Source organism: Lates calcarifer, linkage group LG9 (assembly GCF_001640805.2).
Source record: "Lates calcarifer isolate ASB-BC8 linkage group LG9, TLL_Latcal_v3, whole genome shotgun sequence".
In the NCBI taxonomy this organism is placed as follows: Eukaryota; Metazoa; Chordata; class Actinopteri; family Centropomidae; genus Lates; species Lates calcarifer.
In genome coordinates this window covers 13,304,644-13,328,917 of record NC_066841.1, presented here as the reverse complement: position 1 = coordinate 13,328,917, position 24,274 = coordinate 13,304,644, and the positions used below count along the sequence as shown (strand labels likewise).

At 40.9% G+C, this 24,274-nt stretch overlaps 1 protein-coding gene across 1 annotated transcript; it reads left to right on the top strand.

Moving 5' to 3' along the window:
- The first annotated feature begins 19,265 nt into the window (after positions 1 to 19,265).
- klf4 (Kruppel-like factor 4) lies at positions 19,266 to 23,994 on the top strand. The gene is made up of 5 exons (XM_051072920.1): positions 19,266 to 19,608; positions 19,743 to 19,854; positions 20,591 to 21,479; positions 22,231 to 22,401; positions 22,870 to 23,994. Exons 1-5 carry the CDS (start codon positions 19,604 to 19,606, stop codon positions 23,043 to 23,045), a joined length of 1,353 nt encoding a protein of 450 aa, XP_050928877.1. The 5' UTR covers positions 19,266 to 19,603; the 3' UTR covers positions 23,046 to 23,994.
- Positions 23,995 to 24,274: the final 280 nt, after the last annotated feature.

Below are 24,274 nucleotides of genomic sequence, written 5' to 3'. Positions count from 1 at the left end.
AGCTTTAGTAGTTTGAGAGTCAAAGATGAAGAAAGAAAAATAACTCTGCCAATGTTTGCATGGTCCACTTCAGCAACGCTCCACAGCAGAATGATAAAAGATTATACGAGAAAATCTCGACACAGCTCCTCACTGTGTGTGTCTTTGCAGTTTTAAAAATGTTTAGGAATTCATTCTCGAAATTAGACGTACAGCATTGGCTAACACTGAAACTAATATGTTAGGGTAAACACACAGATTTACTGATACAGTGCAGCCTGTAAGTATTTGGACAGTGATATGACTTTCATTGTTTTGGCTTTACTCCAGCACTTTGGTTATGAAATTAAACAATGACTATGAGGTTAAAGTGCTGACTTTCAGTGTTCACATCCATACTGAGTGAAGACTGTAGGAATATTTACACACCGTAAACTAGTTATTTTTTCATTTAAAACCCAAAGTGCTAGAGTACAGAGCATAAATAAAAATGTCCAAATACATAGAGACTGCACTGTATATTGTATGATACACTTTTTTCACCTTCTTGTTGAGAGTTAGATGAGAGGATTGATACCATTATCATATGTGTACGCTAAATATGTAGCCACTGCCAGCAGCCAGTTAGCTTAGCATAAAGACAGGAAAGCGGAATAAACGGTTAGCCTGACTCTTACCAAAGACAACAAAAACTGTCTACCAGCAAGTCTAATGTGAATCGCTGTTTTACACTGGGTTATGTGACTATGTGACATACTGTACTGTTGATGTGACTAGCTAACCCTTGTAATGAAATGATGGATTGGCATTGCGGGGATTAAACAAACAAGATATAATGCGTTAATGAGTGACAGAGCCAGGCTAGCTGTTGTCACCTGTCCTGTCTGTAGCTAGCTCACATATTTATTGGACAGTCATGAGACGGGTATCAATCTTGTCATCTAACTCTTGGCAAGAAAGAAAATAAATGTATCTCCAAGAATGTTGAGCTTTTCCTTTAACATACTACCCACTCACACATGCCGCAAGGCGGGAGGATAACTGCCAGACCGTTACATTGACAGGTCTGCAGTGGTTGATCCCTGGCCAGAAGGGTGTGGGTTCACTTCCTCTGCTAGCACCGTGTCAAAGTTTGGCACAGGGCTCCACGTCCTCTAGGTGGGTGGAGACATTCTGTGTCATCTAATGATGAAGGGCACCATCACGGCAGAAGAATGAGGGAGGGCGTAAGAGACTTGGAATGGGCATGGACGTTGTTTGAGGTGCGTTTGTGTGCATGAATGGGTGTACGCACTCGGATGGCTATCCAGTGTGTATGAAGGTACTTGTGCTTGTATTTGTTCGCACGGGCAGGCACATGGGTGTGTATGCGTTCCTTGATCACGGCTGGGCCCCTCCTTGTGTGTATCCCTCCAGCTGACAGGAGTTTCCTGTTGTAGTAATTGTCTTTTTATAGCTAGACTGAGGCGCCCTTTGGCCCAAGGCGGACAGACAGACAAGCACTTCAAAATCACCTGCAAGTCAGTGAAGTAGAAGCTCAGTAAATGACAGCTAAGGAAAGTGAAAGAGAATAAACAAGGCTAAGTGCTTTAAGGTGAATTTAGGAATGTTAAAATGACTTTGGGCTTTGAGGCCAATCAGTAAAACACTTCAATCAGCCTGAAGTGGAAGCAGCCGCTCAACACACTGCATAACTTTTGCTTCGTTTTGTTTGTCTTGAACTACACTTATCTGAATCGAGGCCCCCTCGTAAAAGGAGCCCTGCATTGTTACTGAACAGAATAGCAACAAGATTAGACCTGGCTCGGCTTTGTGTGTGTAATAACTCCACCTCTGTGGCATTCATAACACACAGGCCTGGTTCACAGTTAAGAGGGAGAAAGGATAAAATAAAGCAACGGCAGCACTCTTATCCGACATTCCCCTCCCTTCTCCTTTCCTTCCTGCGAAATCAGATCTGAGCCCTGGCCCTGTCTCTCCACCCGGCCCCCCGAGAGGCAGAGGGGGGATCTCTCTGTCCTCGGCGCTTCCTCCCTGGCCTCACCAACATGGGTGGCGCTGCGGCTGTTACGTAAATACACAGGTCGAAGGCACGATGTTATGAGGTCATCTTTTTACTCTGTCCGACATTATGCCTGCCTACTGCTATCCAGCCGGGGCTCGAGCTCCAAGCCTGTTCCTCCCTTCCTGAGTGCATCCTGTGATGTAGTGAAAGTCAGTCTGAGTCTGGGGTTAAGTCATGCTCCTGCTACAGTAGATACCCATACAAAGGGGTGGAAACAATAACAATGAAAACGTCATTATGTCATAAAAATATCATATTTTAATGGATATCATAAAACTGATTTAACACCTGACACCTTCTTAATAAGGATGAAAAACTCTGAGTGTCACCAAGTGAAAATTTATAGAGGAGCTATTGTATTGGGCTGAACTGGATCCATGTCATGTAAATACAGCATAAGTCTGGGCATTTGTGGTGTTACAAATGTATCAGCTTCCCTTTTAATGACTTAGTTTGTTGCCTTAACTACCAAACTCTTCAAACAAACTGCTTGTTGGATCATCTAACAGTGCCTGAAAACCCAAACCCTACATCTTGGGGACTGTTGACGATCAATTTTTGTGGCTTGCCGAAACTGAACAAACAATCCGATAAGCTCAGGCACTTCACACAGCAATTGTCTAGATTTGTGAAGTTAAGAAAGATGGCAAGATTTAATCTCAAACTTAAACTTCTCAGGCTTTCTTTTTCGCAACTTTTTAGCCATGCTAGTGGATGGTAGTGTCGATCGGTCAGTACACCCCTTTGGTCCACACTGAAATTATCTCACAACTATTGGATGGACTTTTGTGAAATTTTGTACAGGCATTCATGATCCTCAGAGGATGAATCATAATGACTGTGACTCTCCCTTGACTATTCCACGAGCCACTTTTTGGATGACATTTGTGGTTTTTAGTGAACTACATCTCAACAATTATTGGACTGTTTGCCATGAAATTTATATTCATGTTCCCCTCAGGATAATTTATAATCAATGTGGTGACCCCTACTTTATATCTAGTGCCACTCTTAGGCCAAAAATTGTGTTTGTCCCATGACTTAATACCTGCAAAGCTAATGACATTCTCGTCAGCCTCAGCTGTTCTTTGTATTTAGTGCTAATTAGCAAATGTTAGCATAAGGGTATAAACAGTGTTGACCTTATATGTGCTTGGACAACACGTCGCACAATCTAGTTCATTTATAGCACACTTAACCCAACTGTCTCTTACAGAAAGCATAATTCTCTCTTGTACTATTTTGAATTGGTCTGACTTAACTAGGCCTAGATGAGCAAACATATCATTATGACACCTTCCCACAATTCACTCTTTATCGTGGAGTTTCTCTGCTTCTGGATTGGTGCATGCAACTTCTGACAATATAAAACTGTGTCTTTGTGCTTATCAATCAAAACATCAGTGAACTCAAACAGGAAATGTTTTTTTAATGACCACGCTGGCCTTGTACCGTAACGCTGTACTAGCCAATTAGCTGCCAATAATTACATGCTCATGTGTATTTTAGAAATGGACCTTGGCTCTGGGCACAGTTATTAGTTTTGCTCAGACACTGAGGAGGACAAAGTCACAAAAGATCTCTTTGAGAAGCTCCTCAGGTGTATTTTGTCACTGCAGTCTGAGGGGTTATCTGATTAAACTGTGAAATGAAGCTAGCGTTCTGGGGTCCACTTAACATTTCCTATTGCAAAAAACGACAACACTTTGTGCTGTAGTTGGTCACGACACAGAGGGGAGACCAAGTGGCGCACAGAGACAGTGATAAGCATCAAATTGCTGCCTGTCAGCAACAAAAACTGTCTCTGTTTCTCACATTTTGTGGCTCAGGCTGTGGTCTTTAGGAAAAGGGTGCCTTTTGAAATGGAGCTGAATAAGACACATTATGGAGTAGGCAACAGAGAAAGAGCTAACACATATTGCATTTAGGTAAGGAATGGCCGGTGGTCAAACCATTTAACATCTATCTTAATATGTAAGTTTAATGTGCGAGTGGAGGGTTTTCATAACTTTTGCTTGGCTCCTTCTCTTTGCCATATTTTCAGACTCATAAAAGCGCAAAGGAGAGTTTTTACAGGGATCCTAAAAATGAACAACCTCAGAAAATGAATTCAGTAATATGTGAGCAAACAGCTAAAATCACTTTAACACCTAAACTGAAAATAGAGGAGAGAAACCCCACAGGCTTTCCAGCATGGCTAGATAATGTGGGCCCAGCATATTACATGTAACACAAGTCTGAGCTGGAATTCATTCAATGATATAAGCAACTTAAGTCGCTTATTGTGTCTCTACCTTATCATTCATTCTTAATATTTTCCATACTCACTGAACATGCTCGATCAGCACTTTCTCACTGCTCTGTGCAGCTATTTTTCTGTCCTGTCACTATTACTGAGTGTGTGTGTGTGTATGTATGTGTGTACAGTCAAAGATAAAAGGCTGCTCCTATCTGTGGGCAGAGGGTGTGTACACCAGATCAGCACGCACATTATCGTCAAGTGAATATTTACTCTCTGGCTTGCTGCCCTAGCTTCTCTCTCACGATGGCATCTGACGTGGTTTCTGTGCCTCCATGTTCACTGAACACGTCCCACCTCTGAACGTTGCCACACTTTGATCTGTGCCTGAAGTCAGATTTTGACATTCCTGTAAGCTTTTTCTCAACTTCAGAACATTACCAAAGCTATGTTATAGACAAGCTGATGCAGTGACAACTTTAATACTTTGTGCAGCCAAGTGTAATAGTATTGCTGGCAGTGTCCACTGTGACATTATAATTTAGGTAACACCCTCATTATGGCTTAATGGGGCTGTAAGAGTGACATAATACTACAGAGACCCTCAACTCAATGGAAAACCCCCTCGACAACGGTCTTACTTTGACCCAGAGTTGTGCTACTACGTTCTCAACACTTGCATATCGCCACTCTGCCGCTTTTTTCACACTCTTTCTCCCCACTTCCATCGTCCTTTTTTCCCCTCCCTCCACATCCCTCTCTGCTCTTTGAGCCCTTGTTTTTCTGCTGCCTGATCCCCTCTTTACTGGTTAGTTTTATCATTTCACCTTCAGGCTTCTCGCTCTGCTCTTTGTGCAAAAAAAACAAAACAAAAAAAACAAAAACAAAAAATGAGCGCCGTAGGAAAGAGAGAGAAACTACACAGCTGAACATTTCCATGGAGATGCATTATCTACATTACATTACATCTAGCCCTGGCTGCCAAAATGAGTTGTTTGCTGTTTTTGAACGCAGTCGTCGTTTACACCAGCTTGGCACAGGGAGCTAACAGTGCAGCGATGATGATGAAGATGATGAAGACAATAATAGTGGTAAGAGTAATGGAATACTACTCTTAGGTCTGTAGCTGGTGCTTACGCACGTATCAGAGTGAGTCACAGGGAGGGGAGGGTCCTCCCTCCCTCTGCAAGTTTGTGGTGAGGTATTAAAATAGTGAGGAGGAAAAAAAACTGGTTTGACAGACAGTTACACAATCTGGATTCTTTGTTATGGAACGCAGGGAAAGTGGTGATGGATGTGTTGATGAGGGATATGCGTACACATTGCTGTACGGTACACATGATGAAAAAATGAAAAGGCAGGAGGAAGCTGAAAGGAGGAAAGAGGAAAGAGGAAAATCAATGTGGTATTTGGAAGAGATGATATTTTAATTTGAGCCACAAGGCATAAAATGCTGCATTCCTTACATTAAAGGATAATTGTGCTCTATCAAAACTTGGGTCTTATTTTCATAGTTTCGACCATCATTTATATCAGTCATTCAACATGGTATCTGGGGACACTGTGCCATCCCTGCAGTGGATTCAAATGTGGCAAGACACATGTGATCAGACAAGTAGTTAAAAAGCTGGCAGTTAAGCAAGATTATCCAGTTTGAGTTATGATTTATCCATTCACCTTTACTTTCTCTTCCACAAGAGTTTGACTAAGCTGGGGGACGGTTAAAACGATAAAACTAAACCACTGTGTTGCTATCTCAACAGCTATTTGATGGGTTGCCATGACATTTTCATGTTCCCTTGAACGGGTTTATGACAAAATACCTACAAAACTAATGACATATTCCCATTCACCTCAGCTGTACTCTGTACCTGTGTTTGTTAGTATGCTAACATGCTGATGGACATGATAAACAACATACATTCTAAACATTGTGAGCATGTCAGCATCCTGAGCTTAGCATTTAGGTCAAATTACCGCTGGGCGTAAGAACAGAGTAACTAGCATAGTTGTAGACTCTTTGTTAGAGATCTTAGCAAATAGTTTGCAGCCTAATTTTCTTTTAACTCTTTGAGTAACCATAAAATATATAAAGACATCTTCCTACTGTAAATAAAAATGGCAGTTGTTTTGTGTGATTAGATTTACTGGCCATACTCAAAATCCTCTGGGACAGTTCTGAAACCAGAGTGGAAACAGAGTTAGGTTGCTCCAAAAATAGCTTTATGTCTTCCCTGTGGTGGTTCCCGGCTCTGTGACAGAGGACTGAAACTGACACACTAAACCACAATCAATCATAATGTATGCAGTTCAACCACATGCACATGCAGAATGAAGAAATTAAGACACTCATTGCTGCTGGGTATGTGTGAGCGCACTTAAACACAAACCATTTAGTCCCTAACAACACCTCAGTCACAACATGTACACACACTGTCGATTGTTCTTCCCTTCACGTCATCCTGCGGACTGTGGAGCCAGCTCATGCACTTGTTTGCTCACACGCAGGAAGGAGCCCCTGACTTATTTAACGAGAAAATACAAACACAAGACTAGCTGAATGAGACCTTTATTGTTAGCGTGGCTGTTCTTTAAATAGCAAAATGACTGTTGCTCTCTTGCTGTATACGAACGTTATGACACCAAAGCCGAAGCCTCCAAGACAAACGAAAAGTTGTATTTTTCCCTCAGCAATACAGAGTGGAGGTGTGTACGAGCATGTGTGCGCATATGCTTATATGGTGTTCGCCACAGCAAAGTATCCTGCATCACATTTTCCCTGTCACAGATGTAGCTAGCTCACGTCTGCCATGTATGTGAGCAGGCATACATACTGTAGCTTGGCATTGTGTGGTAATGGAATAAGTCCACACACACACACACTCTCTCTCTCACACCGTCAACAAGCTGGAGATCGTCCACTCTGGCTGTAAGGTCTATAAACCAACGCAGGGCAACGAGGTCACATAGTTAGAAACACAACCACTGTATGAGTCACACAGTTCTCTTAAAAAAGTCTGGTGGCTTGAGGTATTGTTGGAAAAGCACACAAGATATTTGGATTACAACAAAGTCAGAAAAAGTTAGATGTGTTTCAAGATGATTATTCAAATTACTTGAAGCTGTCAACTCATGAAAGCATTCATGAAAAACAACTGTAGGAGCAGTGGATTCATGCAACAAAACTGGCATCTCCTGAGGTTCCAATTTGACGTGCTTGTGCAGGCAGAATGGGAACTTTGCAGCAAATTATAATTTAAAACGCTGCAGCTTGTGGAGGCAGTGACAAGCGAAACACGTTAAACCTTCTCATAGTGTCTCATTTACCATATCAGCATGCGCCCGAAATGGAAATATGTCAACAACGATGTCTGATTAATCACTTTTTCATTCAAGTTTTTTTTTTTTTTTTTTTTTTTTTTTTTTTTTTTTTTTTTATCTGCAAACAATCTCCTCCAATGGCAAAAGCAGACAGGGAAATAAAATTGTCTCAAGTCACAGCAAAGAAAATTGTGGTTTGATAATTTAAGAGTCCATCTTTCCAAGAGTGAAATTGATAGGTGTTAATGCTGTTAAATATTTATTGTTCTGTTGCAGTGAACTGTCACTGTTTGCCAACAGCTCTGTCTCTATGAGTATCATGTACATGTTACAGTGTTCCTGTGCCAGTAGCTGAAAAATGAGACAACCGATGTAAACAGGATCAAGTGTTGATCATGTAACATCAGTTCCAGTGGTCTGATTTATGATTTTTTTGCGATGCACCGAATGAATTTGACTCTTTTTCTCATTAGGACATCTTTACACAATTCACACAGTTTCCCACCAAAGATCAATGAAATCTGTGGGCAAGAAACACAATATTCAGAGTGCTAAAACAGACTTACATGTATTTCCTCTAATGGCCAAGGTTTAATGATTACCATGCTTTTGTAATGTTTATGGGCATTTATGGGGAAGGTTTTGCCAAAGTAATCCTAATTTAATTCTAAAGAACAGTTCTTTTTCTCTTTTTTCTGAGGTCTATTTGATTACAGTACCATAACTTACAAGCTGCATCATGAATGTCATTAACAGTTGGTTAAAACTGCTTTAATGCAAAGTGCGCTATCGATCGCAGTTGGTATGAAATCAGACAGGCTCTGATGTCTTTTCAAAAATGTCCACAGATGAAGAGTTGTTTTGGCGATGTGGCACATTTCCCATTTTGGTACTAAAGAAATCCATGTGCATCTACTAATTTAGTTCACTTCTAACAGCCAGTTTTCTTTTCAGACTCATTAAATCCATGTGTCTAATGAACAGCCTGTGTAGTAGCTCTCTCTCTCTCTATCTCTCTCTCTCTCTCTCTCTCTTTTAAGAGTCTGTGCATATGTGTGTGTCATGTTAATGTTCAGTGTTGGAACTTTAGGTTCAAGGAAATAGTTTTTTGGGCATTTTGGTAGCTACACTTATTTGCTTCCTTGGTTGAAAAAATAGATCCATTCTCACATCTGCAAACTAAATAGGTATCTGGAGCCAGGTGTTGGTTACCTTAAGTTATCTTAGCATTAATCCAACTAAAATCAAAATCCAACTACTGTACTAGCACACCTGAAGCTCACTAATTAATACACCTTGGTTTTTGTATGGATTATGTCAAAAGAGTAATAATGTATTAATTAGAGTTGCTGGTAGGTGGATTTTGTTACCTTACAGAGCCAGGCAAGCTGTTTTCCCCATTTTTTACTGCCAGTTAGCAGCTTAGCTAAGCTAATCTTTGCTGGCTCCAGCTATATACTGTACAGGAACATATCTATGCTCCCAGAGGTTAGTCTTCCCCTGTCCAATATCTTGTTAGCCCTCCCAGTGTGTTTGGGTCAAAAATTTGACCGGTTTCAAGTTCAAATCTTTCATAAATATTATTCAGTTTTTTGTTTGTTTGTTTTAAAAATTGGAACAATAACACTAACCCCTAACCCTAATAAGCTGATAAGTTCCCTCAAGTGTAGGCCTATTTTATTTTTTTTGAGAAAAATACGAAAGGGCTAAGGAGCAGAAATCCCCTTTGCTGAGTTCCCACAATAGCCCATCGCTGAATACACAGGTGATGAACATCTTTTTCAGGTTTTTTTTCCAGTAAGTGCTACATAGAGCTGGGGAATGTAGGACTCTGGGAACACAGGACCCTTTGTCACGCTTGCATTATGTGCCACATAAATCTGGGGGACCCTGGGAACATAGGAATGACTTTATACTGTACATACAGACAGGAGAATGGTATCAATCTTTTCTTCTAACTCCTGGCAAGAAAGCAAATAAGCATATTTCCTGTAATGTCAAAAATTTCCTTCATGGGGATTCATTAGTCCATCTCAGCTGTCCAAACACAAACTGATGTAAAATCCATTCTGTCCGACATGCAAAGATAATACTGTTACCATTTACCTTCCCTTGCCAGCTGCGAGTGTCTTTATGATAAGTGGCATGGTATCAAATTCTTACAATCAATATAAATTTGACCAAAAAGGCTAGTTTTATTACATTTTATTTCATAGTTAAGTATTTCATTGAGCCAAAATAGTTCTGTAAGAGAGAGAGAGGGAGAGAGAGAGAGAGAGAGAGAGAGAGAGAGAGGGTTAGGGAGACAGTGTGGAGAGAGGGGGGCTGTTAGTTCTTGAGCTGGTGGCCCATCTGGTTTGAGTTACTGAAACCCCCCTCCTCAATTAGACTCAGCATGATGTCAATAAAACGTCAGACTGGAGAAGCTATCACTTAAATTGGGCCTGTCAAGTATTGTTCTTTCCTCAGCATTCCAGCGGGGAGAATCAGTCTGAAATGATTTGTAGTTTGATTAAGGTTACCACAAAGTGCCATTTCTGATTTGATTTGGGCACTTGCCTTAAAAACGTTGCCATAAAACTTATTTGCTTATTACCGGGGATATAATACATATATATATATATATATATATATATATATATATATATATCTGTGTATATACAGAGAAAATGGACCGAGGAAAGAAAACAAATGCTTTGAGTGGGAAATAAGCAAGAATTTAGAAGTTAGTTTCTTCTTTGAATATTCATTATTTTCCTGACCACAGTTTTCCATTTGTTTGTTCTTAGTCCCTCACAACATTCCTCTTTTATTCAGCTCTTTTGCCATCTTACTCCCAGATTTATGCTTGAATGTTAAATGTCATACCATACAGAGGTTTGGAGAAACAGTGGTGACATTTATATTTCTCCTCTCCTCTCTCCTCAAATTTACTAGGAGTTCCCTGCTTTTTAGCGACGGGAATTTCCCAAAAAGATTCTCTCTCCTACTTTCTGTCCTACAAACCATGGATCATAGTTGTGCTGCGCCTACGTACTGATCATCAGGATTATTATTGTCATTTCTACATCACTGAATGTTTGCATCCAATCCTAGGCATGTTTTGAGTTTAGAGTCAGTCCAGGCCCTCCGAAAACGGCGATCCATGGAAAAGGTCACACATTCCCAAGCACTCCCACTGGGAAAACAGGAGAGTCCACACCTTTACAGGAACGCAGAGGCCTACTACGCTGAAATCTGACAGCAATTACTACATGAGTTTAAGCATATTATAATGCCAAATGCTTTATCTGCAGACCTCCATTCATTGGTATTCAGCCTGTCTGGAGATCATCAGCAGATGATGTACTGGCTATTTGGTAGTTTTAACTGTAAAAGCTATCCATTTAAAGTATTTAGGCTCCAGCTAAATCTGATGCTTAAAATTCCGAGTGCAACGATACTAGGCTCAAAGCCCTGTGAATCACAAACTCTAGGCTACATGTCTATGTCGCTGAACCACTGAGCCCCTATCACATCACATCTCAAATTCCAATGTGCCTCATGAACATAAAGATTTAATCAAGTGTTGTGAAAATCTGACAGCCATGGTTTAACAGCAGTGCATCGAGAGGATAGACGAACCTATTAGCTACCTCTGAATCAATGCCAGGTCGCTCTTGAATGCTGGTGATTGCCGTAATTGCTGTGCAGTAGGGGTCTGTTACAGACTCATACAGAGAAATAAAAAACTTTAATACTCATATGTTTCTATAGGAACCTCTCTAACACTGTAAAGATGTGGTCTTGGTTTACTGACAGCCTGTACTCTTAGTTTTTATGGCACAAGTGTGACTGAAAGGCTTCATTTTAAATTAGATTGTTCTATATAGCTCATGTTCGTCTGGAATATACTTCATAAGCCGCAGATACGGGTGGGCAAAAATAATGGAAATATTTTAAGAAAGACATACAATACTTTTGCATGGCTAAAAATGTGGATCATATAAAGTTGCTGATTAGTGGAACAATGTACTATAAACGTCCAACGTATGATATCCTGGTTGGTCAGCTTCAGCTTGTGAAAGTGATGCTTGTTTTTCATTCGCCACATTGTTATCATGATTTCAGAGACTGTTCCACTAACATATGATTTTTTTTTTCTGCACCTGCAGTTTAGGCACAGATGACTTGCCCTCTTTAGAGTTCAGTTGATAGTTTCCAATTGCATTTAAACTTCTATCAAAGTGCTGATTGCCAGATCTCTTTTATAGCCGACAGATGCTGCTGACTGGTATTCAACCTCAGATGACCCATTTTTTAAGCAGCGTCTGTAAATGTGAATCAAATTTCCAGGGAAATTACCTCTCTTTTCCATGTTTACATTATGTTGTCTACACCCTGCCGATAAATATTATAAAGAGTATCTATTTTATTAAAGACAATGCCTGGTTTGTGCAGACAGTTCGGACAGTGAGTCACATGTAAATAAAACAATAATGATCAAGCATGAAAAATCAGGTCCAGTACATGAATGCTCAGCTCACACACTATGGCAACATCAACAGAATTTCACAATCTTTGGATTAATTTTCCATTCCAAACTCAACACACAACAAAAGTTGGATTTATTAGTATTACAAAAGCATTATTTCAGATTCTGTGGATTTAGATTCGCTGTTTGCCTCAGGAATTGCCTTGATTTGCTCTTTATTTCATCATAGGGTTCAAAAATCTGAATCATCCCTAAATGTGAATCCATCTAAAGCTGTCAAAGCTCATTTCATAGCAGTGCACCACAGTTTAAGTGGTTTAAACTTCACACTAAGAATCAATGGGTCAAAATTTATCCCATCTGGATCAATATGGCAATGACACAATACTGGGTTAACCAAGAAAAGCTGAATCGAGGGCAACTGGACTTGGTTGTGGATACTTGAAGACGTTTCACCTCTTCACACTGGGTTAATTTTCCCCAGTATCCATTAGTAGAAAACCACTGGGTCACCAAGCAAACCCCAAGACAATGGGTTGGACCCAGTTTTGAGACAAAAAGGCAAGTTTTACCTTAAAATTGTCACCAGATTTATTGTACAAAACGAGACATGTATGACATTCAAAACTGAAAAAGATCCACAATCACTGACAAATAGTGACATGTAAGTTTAAATTAAGATCATGACAGTTTGCAATCATTTAGTGTGTGTCTGTTAGCTGCACATCCATTTCTATTATGTGTATTCAAACTAAATTAAGGCTAATACATTCTACATACTAATCCATTTAACTGACGTGTTCGCTGTGTGTATGTGAAACAATAAAAATCAGTCATAGTTACGGTTAATGACATAAGGCTGGTACTGATTTTGCTGGTAGTGAGGTTTGTGCAGATTGAGACATAAACCAGTCCAAGTTCTCTGTATGTCAACAAGGTGAGCTCATGGGAAGTCCCTGATTCTCCCATGTCAGACAGACAGAGAAACACATTCTCTCCAGCTCTGGCAGTCCAGTCCCAGACCTTTTCTTTTTAGAGGCTTCTAATCCTGGCGGGACCCTGGCCTGACGTCACAGGGCCCTCCCCCCACCCCTTCTGTCTGCCGATGTGCCGTACCCACACTCTCATTTCCTCCGCAGCTCATGAACACCAATCTCTGCTCCTGTCCTTTTGGCTTCTGACGTCTGAGTATCTGATTAAAGCAGAGTGCCTCATCTGATGCCTCATCTGGCCGGCTGAGGGGGTTAAACTTTGGAGAAGGGAGTTGCTGAGTGAATATGAGAGCTGGTGTGGGTATGAGGCACCCAACCAAGTTCCCTCTCCTCCCTTCGTTTGCTCTTCCCCACTTCCCCTGTTCTATGTCTCTTATTCGGCTGCCTCACTTGCATCATGTGACCAGGAAGTGTGGCTCCCCTCCATTTCCCCTCCTGACAGAAAGGAAATATTGTAACAGAGGGGGCCGGCGCTGGGCTCTGTTACGTCGCTGGTTAAAAATAACTGGCATATTTAAGGCTGCCGAGGAATCCCAGGGCAGGCAAAGGCTGGACAGCCTGCCGCCCGGCAGGAGCTCTCTCTCCCCTCTCAGTCTGTTTCTCGCTCACTTTCTCCCTCTCTCTTCCTCCACTTCTAAACCCATTTCACTCCACACAAGCCCTGAAACATGACCACGACCACCACCCTATCCCAAAACCACATTTTCCTACACTAGGGAAAACCCACCACCAAATTATACGACGTGATAAAAGCTCAGTGTTGGTTGGTTCCATCCCAGCCTGGCCTGTCCAGCTATAAAGGCTTGGCTGGGATTGTCCAAACAAACAGCCCCCACTGACTCAGACCTCATCCATATGCATACCATCACACAGCAGAACTGTCAACCAGCCTCATCTGTTAACATAGTGGCCCTATGGAAAACAAATACAGAACAATTTTGTAATAAAAATTACCATAAGCAATTTTCTGTCACTGTGCAACCCTGTCTCCTAGTAATTATTGTGTATATACAACTAAACTGCAACAGCCAATTCATTTTGTACGAAATGTAATCACTTGGTGGATTATGTTCAGAGGCAAGTTTTTTTTTTTTTGAATGAATGAAGCACTATATTTATTAATGCCAGCAGATTCGCAAGGAGGATGGGCATACAAAGTGCACAACTGTAAGTGGACCGGGGTTCGTGTCCAAAGTCCGGTCTGCGGTTAGGTTCCGGCAACTAAAGCACTTTGGTTAAGGTTAGGGAAAAATCATGGTTTTGGTTAAGTGTACATACACACGTTCACTGTTAACGCTTTCTGTTATAAATCAGACCATCTTTCCATAACCTTAACCAAGTGCTGTGAGTGCCCAACCAAAAATGTCTCATAACGCTGTCGTCAGTACATGTGGATACTGTACTGCAAGATCGGATGTGACTTGCCAAATACTTAAATTAATAACATGTCCTCATTACGTTTTACATTTCCTACAAAGCTATTTGCTATTGTTACATAGCCAACGTTAGCATTAGTAGTGGTTTACTTACCAGAAATGTTCACCACTGGCAGTGGAAAGGAATCCCAATGTTAACTCTTGTTTTGCTTCCAGTTCAATCATTTCTTTTCTTCCAATGAAGTTAGCATGCTAACTAGTTAGCCACGGTATAACCAACTTGTCTTGTCACTTTCTGATAGCGACTCACTGTAACGTTGAAACTACCCTGAAGAAGTAGCACTGCCCAGAGGTTGTATTATTGTAAATGCAATGATGGCTGAAGCTCCTTGCAAGGGACCATCACCACCATCTGCTTCCTGCAAGAGACTGTGTTCAGCAGTATAGAAAAATTACAAATAGCCCCTTTAAGTGATTTACATAATTTGCAATGTGAATGTTTTATATCAGCTGAAAGTTTCTGTTTTAGTAATGAATATACACTTCAAGATTGAGCCATTACAAATTGTGAAAAGGAAAGTTTCAGTAATCAGAAATCTTAACTTTTAGGAATATGAAAGACCTGAACAGTTCAATTAATCAATTAACTGATCAACAGAAAATTAATCTTTATCACTTTTTTAGATCACTGTCACTTTTTCTGACATTTTTTTTTTTTACATTTTGCAGATTAAATGATTAATAAATAATAAAAGCAATTGTTAATTGCAAGCTTACACATTTATATTAGTTTGATTCTAATACCTGCTCATCAGTATGACACAATGAGACATGATTTGCTCTCTTTGTGCAGAACCTGTGAAACTTCTTGTCCAATCTGAGATAGGAAATTGTGACTTTAAACTAAAAACACTGATTTCTAAGTCTTAAAACCTGCAGTGCTGGAGAGAGTAATCATTATGGTTACCCCTACGGATAGTGCCTGAGCTGTTCAAAGGTTCTTTGGCTTTGCAGTGGGTGAAAAAACAGACAGAAAGTTCCTCCATGTATAATTGTATTAGAGTTAATGTGAGGTGGAGGGGAGGGAAGTGCAGCACTGAGAATCGAAAAAGCTTGACTCAGCTTTCAAGAATTAAGGAAAGAATGAAAGCTATTTTTTAATTACTGAACAGCATCTGGAAGAGAGCACTGAAAACCTCAATATCTGGAGTTATGATCAGCTGGTACTCATATTCACTTGGGTGCTTTCCAGGAGGGGGAACTGGTAGAAACCATGTCACCTTCACGCCGAGGGTGGAAATCCAAAATTCTCTAGAGTTATTTGGCTATTCACATTCTATTTACATAATATCAATGTTCACAACTATGTGACTGGATTATCAACTGTGCTTGATCTTGATTTGAATACTAGCATAACCACAGCTTATGTCAGATGTAACCATGACTGTTTTAAAAATACTGAATGTCGAAATGTCGACGAAACTCTCAGCACTGCCAACAACAACACCTGAGCTCATCTTTAAAACAATAATTGTTTTGAAGGTTCTTGTTCAGGTAGGTGTCATGGCATCCGTACTTGATTTACACTGATAAGAGCACAGAGAAACAACATTTACTGATGTTAATGAGAGGAAAATATTACCCTTCTTAAGTGTTAAGTTAGCACTCACGTAACAGTTAACCTTGTTGACACAATGACACTACCTCAGTCTCTGCACATCCGATTCTTGCTTTTAACATAATTTCAATATCTGGAGTTGCGTTACAGATTAAATGATTCATTGTGAGCAGGGTATTGTAGCTTGCTTGTTCATATTCCCACTTTTACATTCAGTTAATACTGTAAGAGTTGTATTAACATATTCTGGACAAGTGTATGGTGTGAGTTACTAAAACACTATGACTTCATTGTGTCAGGAATAGCACACAGTGGTGTCGTCTTCTCCTTCCTTTATCCCTTTCCTCTATTCCTCCTTGCTCTGTCATTATTGCAATGCAAAGCAACTCACTTGTCAAAGTCAAGCCTTTGTTTTCCGGATCACTTTCAAAACCATTATTTCCCACCATAAAGAATATGGCTATAATGACAGAGCCCCCATTGTGTTCCTACCTGCTGTAGGAAGCAGGTCTTGAAGAACAAGAGATGCAGTGCAAACATTGTAGATTTAAAGTCATCAGTCCTCACCATGTAGTTGAGGAATACATATAGTACTTGTTGTTTGGATATATATTAAGTGTCTCACTAACATAATGAACAATAAATCATGGGTTGCCCAACAGGATATGCTTTCTATTTACAAAGTTCCCATGGTATTGTAGCCTATATTTTTCCCACCAGTTTTTGTTTGCCCAACCAAAGCATCGTGCATTCATGTAATTTAAACTTTGAATGAAGACACCAGCAAGACACTTAGAGTGAATGTGTCCTGTTGGAGTGACGGCGTGTTTGTTGACTTGCCTAACGGACAGATCCTGATGCAGCAGGATCAGCAGCAAGCGCTTTGTTTGCTCTTGCCGCTGAACTCTTGAGTCAATGTGTCTAATTATGTTGGATAGAGAGGTTTGTGTTAGCTCGCTAGCTCTGAGCAAACACTGCCTGAACCCAACTCAAACTCAACACTGAACAGTTCTCAGCTATTGAATGTTCCCAGGTAAGTTATTTCCCATACAGTGTTTTCATGACTATACTGTAGTGTTTTTCATGGGACTACTTTTTTTAGGCAGTAGACAAGTTTTGCAAGGTAAGCCAATATATATTGTTTAATAAAAATATAGGCTTATTAATTAGAGTTACTTCCTAGAAAACTGATATCCCATACACCTGTTTCAGGAAATATAACACTGAAAGTTAGACACATAGAAGCCCAGTGTATGGAACTTGACTCAGGATTAGATCTCTGTGTATTTACTATATATTACAGTATGTACAGCACATACATCTATATGCTTAATGCAAATATATAGGTTACTTGTGCTACATGCAAAATAAACTCACTATCAGTAATTGTGAAAGTAAAACACAAGAAAAGAAAAAATAAACATTGCTTTGCTAATGCATGTGTATGCTGTGGGTTGGCTACTCCTTTCAAAATCCATGTATGTAAATTTAAATCCACAAATCCACTTACATATTTGGAATCAGGTGGCAATAAAAAATGAATAAATTGTTATAAATGTCTATATCACCCACCTAACCTACAGCCTCAATGTGATTTTATTTTTCAGTGACAGCTCATCAGTGATGGAAAGTACCTGAGCACATTACTCAAGTATGTAACTAAGTACAAATGTGAAATACTTGTACTTTATTTGGATATTTTCATCTTATGTAACTCTAGCAGTGTTTGGTCGGGGCCTTTCGTCATATTTCAGCTATCAGATCGTCCATGATATAATACAAATCAGAACTTTTTTTTCTTATTTTCTCTCCAATTAACCATCTCATGACCATTAATTAATTATCCTGAGTTCCTCAGGTGGGGCCTGACCTCTAGGCTGGACTAAACTATTAAACAATAACTATAAAAATGGACCAATTTCCAGCAATTACAACATTAACATACTGTGTAAATATTGAGGCTTCAGTATTATAATAAAATAATGTTGTAATAATACATCAGTCAAAGGAGACATTTTACCACAGAACAAATATTTTTACTTTGATACTTGAAGTTTATTTAGTTGATAATAGTTGAGTACTTTTACTCATGGTTGGATTACCCACTGTGCAACGCAAGTAACTGCCCAGGGGCTCCAACAGCCCCAGGTGTATATATCATTTAGGTCTATATAAAGTGATTAATCACAAATTTCTTAGAAATTTACATCACTTAAGTAGGATAGCATCTATGACAGATTTCATCCTCCATCTTCTAGCCTCGTCCTGTAGATGGACTTACTGTAGCTTATGTTGTTGCTGTTAGTTGTAAAGTTTTGTTCCATTTTTTCTGGGAAATCAAGTAATTAACACAGGAAAGATGATACTGTAAGGCTTCAACCAACAATTATTCATCATTCATTCATCATCATCAATACATTTAAATTATTTAGTCTATAAAATGTCAGAAAATAGTGCGAAAATGTCCATCATTACTCACTGAAACCCAAGTTAACATTTCTTTAATTGTCTGACCAACAGTCAAAAACCCAAAGATATAGAGTTTGCCATCACAGAAAAACTTGAAAAGTAGTTTTCATTCACATTGAAGTAAATTGAGTACTGACAGTTGACTAATCAGCTAATCAACTAATAGATCACTGTTGTTTTCTGGATGCCTGGGGAAATAATGGAGAAACCCTGTAGCCATGTTGAGTGGGGGGTCAAGAGGGGCCCAACAACAACTGATTGCCTCAGGGCGCCTTAGCTGGTTAATCCAGCCATGCATTTAGTTAGGTTTTAAATGCAGGCCTTTAACTTAAAGTGCAGTATTTTCTAACACTAGTACTGATACTTCTTCCACCCATGCAGCTAATGAGCAGGCTAATATAAGCTTTTGTCCGTCCTGGTGACGGCCACGCCTGCAGGTGACCCCCTCCTGACATAATTAAATAAAAGTCACTGTTATTCCCGTGTCAGCCAGTCTGAGAGGATGCGCTCCTTCGCCCACATTTCACAGGGATAACAGCGGTAAGGATAGGTGCCGTTGCTATGAATACAAACAAACCTCTCTCTCCCTCCTTCTCTCTCTCTCTCTCTTTCTCTCTCTCGTCCCAGCCCGACCCTGCCCTCCTCCCCCCCACGTGCTCCCTCCCTCGCGCTAATGTTTTTCCGCGCTTGTTGCCGGGCAACGAAGGCGTGTCCTGATCCAGTGATTTAAGGATACCTCTCACGCGGTTTTCTCTCAGTTCAGGCTGCCGGTCCCTGCATGGCAACAGGCGCGAGGGATTCCCCCCCGTCCGTCGCCTCTCTGTCTTCCCGTTCAGAAAAATTCGCTTTAGCGTTATAAAAAGAAAAAAAAAGTCAGTCAGCCAGTCTGTCTGGCTGCTTCCACCCCGGCGCGCCCATCGGCGGCAGCATGTCCTGGAACATAGTATAGCGCGCGACGCGGAGCAGGAACTTTGAACCCGGGGATATTTAACCAACATAAAAATTTTTAAAAACCCACTGCAGTGACACCGAAGAGCGGCCGAAAGGACATCACACCCAGATTCTCACTGATGAGGTGTGGACCTTGAGAAACTTTTAATAACAACACCTGAGCTGATGAACATCTACTTACGGACTATATAACAAGCTGCGCTCGCTGCTCTAGGATCACTCCACGAGGATTTACCATATTTTCTCTTTTAATTTCAGGCAGCCTCCAAATGACGTCGAGATGGCTTTAGGTGGAACGCTTCTTCCATCTATATCCACGTTCGCCAGCGGCCCCACTGTCAAGAGTAAATCCATAGGAAGTGCCAATTTAGTGAGTAGCCTTCTTATTACTTGCCAAAATAGCCACGGGAATCAACGAATCTGTGGAGGGGGAAATGGAACAGTATGTAGCCTGTGCAGTTTATTCACAGTGTAGCCGCTCTCTAGCGTGTCGCTCCCGTGTTATTATGTGCTCTGTTAGGGCTTGACACCACGCTCTGCTGGGGCGTGCACCAGTTTACATAGGCTACTCCAGTGAGGGTTTTTATGCGAGCATGTAGACTACTACACAACTCCACAGAAAATACCTGATGCCCAGTCTGAATAAGCGGTTTGCTGTTAGAAAAGGTTGTTAATAGGTTCCACATGGGTAGCAAGAATCTACCTGATGGCACTCTGAGGCTGATTATTTTCTATATGGCTCAGTGTTTATTCATCAAAGACAAGTGCTACTTACCTGCTATGTGCCACTCCTTAGTGTTTTCCAGTGCAGTTTCAGGATGAATACAACAAATCTGTATTCTAGGAAGTGCTCTGTGTCAAGGACACTTGCTACACCAGACTTAGCTCTGTAGCTGAGCTGTCATTGTAATCACTCTGCATTATAGATCCATGTTCTTTTCTCCTTGAAGCATTGACTTTTTTCTGAAATCCTGATTTCTAAGTAGGAGAGGACAAATGCAAGTGTGATTTTCTTGGCCACTGTTTGTATCTTGTAAACAGTAACATGACACAAACAAGCAGCTTGTACTAGTACAGTCATTAATGCCTCTGTAACTTTCCTCTAGAGATGGAAGGAGGAGTTGTCCCATCTTAAGAGACCCAGTGTGCCAACCGGAAGCAACTGCCCTGACCCAGACCATCCCACTGCCACCAGCACAACTAGCCCCAGCATGTCCAAGAAAGACACGGAGCCAGACCTGGACTTGGACTACGACTTTATCCTGTCCAACTCTATTCTTCAGCAGCAGCAGCAGCAGCAGCAACAGCAGCAGCAGCAGCAGGAGGAGGCCATGGCGTGCACCTCTGGCCAGGCCTTGTCTCCTTCCCCTGGCTCTTTCTCCTCGTCGTACCCTCTCCCCTCCCCTCAGGGCACTGCCAGCGAGCTGCTCTATACCATCCCAGATATTACTGACGTTTCGCCCTCCGGAGGCTTCGTGGCAGAGCTTATGAGACCCGAGTTGGACCCGGCGTACCTCCACCCCACCAGTCTCCATGGCAAGTTTGTGGTCAAGACAACAATGGACATGGGAGAGTACAGCCAAGGCGTCAACGTGAGCAAGGCTTGCGTTAGCGCCGTGTCGGACTCGACCCCTTCGCGCGCCTCGCCGTCATTTGCGTGCCACAGGATAAAACAGGAGAACCACAGCAACTGCACCATCTCACAGCCCATTGACCTGCACCTGGCCGGGGTGAATTCCCAGGGCCGAGGGGGCCAGCAGCAGCAGCAGCGGCCCGGCCACTTGGATCTACACGGGTTCCCCGGCGGAGGGCGGTCCATGACTGGCAGCAGGTTATCCTCATCCTCTTCCCTCTCCCCAGACAATCCGCTCAGCAGGGAGCACCAGGTGCTGGGGCATCCCCACGCTCAGATCCCTCTACCTCCCCAGGGATACCACCATAGCTCCCCGCAGGGCTACACCTCCTTCCCTCAGCCAGCCTCCATGCAGTACCAAGGTTAGAGCACATTTCTTTTTCTCATTATTCAGAGCTACTTCAAACTTAGACGTGGGAAAATTTTATCAAGATTTTGTCAAGTAGTCAAAGAAAATACATATGTACACGTAAAAACATCTTAAACAGCAGGAATATAACATCAGAGTCCATAGAGTCTATTTAAATACATCTTATACAAACTTAAGGGCTTTAATTATATCTCATACCACAAAACCAGCCATTCAAAGGGTTTAAAGCCTACATCCCATGGTCTCAAAGAAAAAATAGAGTTCTTTAAACCTAACAAAATAAATATAAGACATGACAGATATTTTGTTGTTTTCATTAGATCAATGTTGTCCTCATAAAAACTTATGATGTTCTCATTAGTTATGCCACTTTGAGTTTAAACTATAGTACTATTATGTTTTTTGAAATACTGGCTGTGTTCTGACATATTTGTGTTGTTTAAGAAGAAAGCTGATGTTTTCTAAGACATTTTAAAGTTTATAACAGAAAATAACCCACAGTTGTAAATGATAAGGGAGATTCTGCAACTTTTATGTCATCTCAGGCATCTGAGGTGAGAGCTCTCTTCAGCAAAGCTCCAAAATAAAATGTTATTTGCCTTTCATGTAAGCCAAAAGAATCTGTGACCTTAGTACACTTTGTGAATACATATTATTATACATTATACAGTGAATATTTTCTCTGTACATGTGGTTTTATGATGAGGTACAGTGGTGTTGACTGTGATCTTTTGACCCCACAGAGCCCCTCATGATCTCCAGTGGGGACTGCTTGCCGGAGGAACCGAAGCCCAAACGTGGTAGGCGCTCCTGGCCGAGGAAGAGAGTTGCCACGCACACGTGCGACTACGTTGGGTGTGGGAAAACTTACACAAAGAGCTCCCATCTCAAAGCACATCACCGCACACACACAGGTATGCAACTACACGTCAGTGCTCTGTCATCCATTGTTTTGTTATGCTATTTATATCTTAATTTATGTCACATGCAGATAGCTTTGTACTTTGTAATCACAGGTTTGCTTTTTATTTAGGAGAAGTATTAACACTGTTTAATACAGTTTTTAACACTTTCATACTGTTTTCATTGTTCAGAGATAAAAACACCACATCTGTTGCACATTGGGTACAAACACACTGAATTATTGAGTCCTGGATGGGGGTTAGGTGGGTGTGGGATGGGTGAGGGGAGTTGTTTAGCAGGTGCAGTGAAACAGGTTGATCCCTGCTCGAATGTAAACTCTGGGCTGCTTAGCTCGGCCTTTATACTCTAGCTGCAGTACAGGATGGACCTCTTTTCTCCTGGAAGTGGGGAAGGTTGGGCCAGTTTAACCTCAGGGCCAGTACTAACTGCTCCATGTGTGTATTGTGTTTCCATCAAAGGGGAGAAGCCTTACCACTGCGACTGGGAGGGCTGTGGTTGGAAGTTTGCACGTTCGGACGAGCTCACACGCCACTACAGGAAACACACAGGCCACCGGCCGTTTCAGTGTCAGAAATGTGACCGGGCCTTCTCAAGGTCAGACCACCTCGCTCTCCATATGAAGAGACACTTATGAGACTCGGTTGGAGGACCAGACCGGATGGCAATGGATGAAGGCTCCTGAAAAAGAAATATATGTTAGCACAACCCTGAACAAACTTGTGACCTACTCTTTTTAAAAACCATAATATGCCTTCAAGCCGTTGTCAAGCAACAAGACAAGCTGTGGTGTTCACGGCAAAAAGAGCATTACTCCCTCAAGAGCCTAGAATTTCTCTCAAGACTGATCCAGCCTTCGCACGTTGTGCAGGTGACTCGACGAAACCTCTCAGTCAGGGTTGTAAACTTTTATGAAAGGGACCAAACTGGAATTTGTCTTATTTAACCGACAAAACTTGGAGGACCAGGTGCCAACAACTTTAAACTGGAAATGTATTTTTTGTCAGGGAAGCCAGGAGCAACAGACAGACATCTCCAGAGGCCTTCTACCAGCAACATACCATTATAGGCTCTGTTAACAACTACACACTGTTCAAAATACTGTATTAATAAATACACCTATATTTATATACACATTTCACCTGCAATGCCATTAATTTCAGGTACAATGTTAATTTATACAGAATGGTGCTCAGTGACTCTGAAGAAGGTTTTTTTTTTTTTAAAGAAAAGGTACCAAAGATTAAGGAAAATATACAAATGGGTGAAAACTATGAAAAAAGTGCCATATGGTTGTTTGTGTGTTTCTCGGAAACCTCTTCCACAATCTGACTTAAATCAGGTGAACACTTCACTTTTTAAAATGGTGATGGCAATCTTCAATGCACTGCAGTTGAAAAGTGCAATAATTTATATGAGACATTCATATTTTTGTATTGAATGAGTAACTCTGAACAAAGATTTTTTTGTTTATAGCCTAAATATGTAATATAATCTTGAATTTTGTACATTTGTAAATAAAATTGCTTTGTTATTGTTTTGTATTTTACAGTATAATAAAATAAAATGTATTTGAAATAAGAAAACAGTGATGATCTTTGTACTCTATCTGCACCGTTATCATTCACTTCACTGAAAAGGCTAAAAAAACAACAATAAACAATATTAGTCGCAAAAAATGACATGCACATTAAGTAAAGTTTCATCATTAGTTATGGTAATTGTAGATTTCCCTGGTAGTGAAATGGAGAAGCACATTTAAATGGCAGCAATAGCTCACAGTCAGCTCACACGTAATCTCCCCCCCCCCGATAATCACGAGATTGCCACAGGCAAACTAACACAATATCGCCGTTAAAAAGATCT

Bases quoted from the DNA above. Each gene is read 5' to 3' on its own strand.
- klf4 (XM_051072920.1), top strand. The intron at 19,855-20,590 runs GTGAGTAGCCTT...ACTTTCCTCTAG, and splicing joins CCATAGGAAGTGCCAATTTA to AGATGGAAGGAGGAGTTGTC. The intron at 22,402-22,869 runs GTATGCAACTAC...TTTCCATCAAAG, and splicing joins ACATCACCGCACACACACAG to GGGAGAAGCCTTACCACTGC.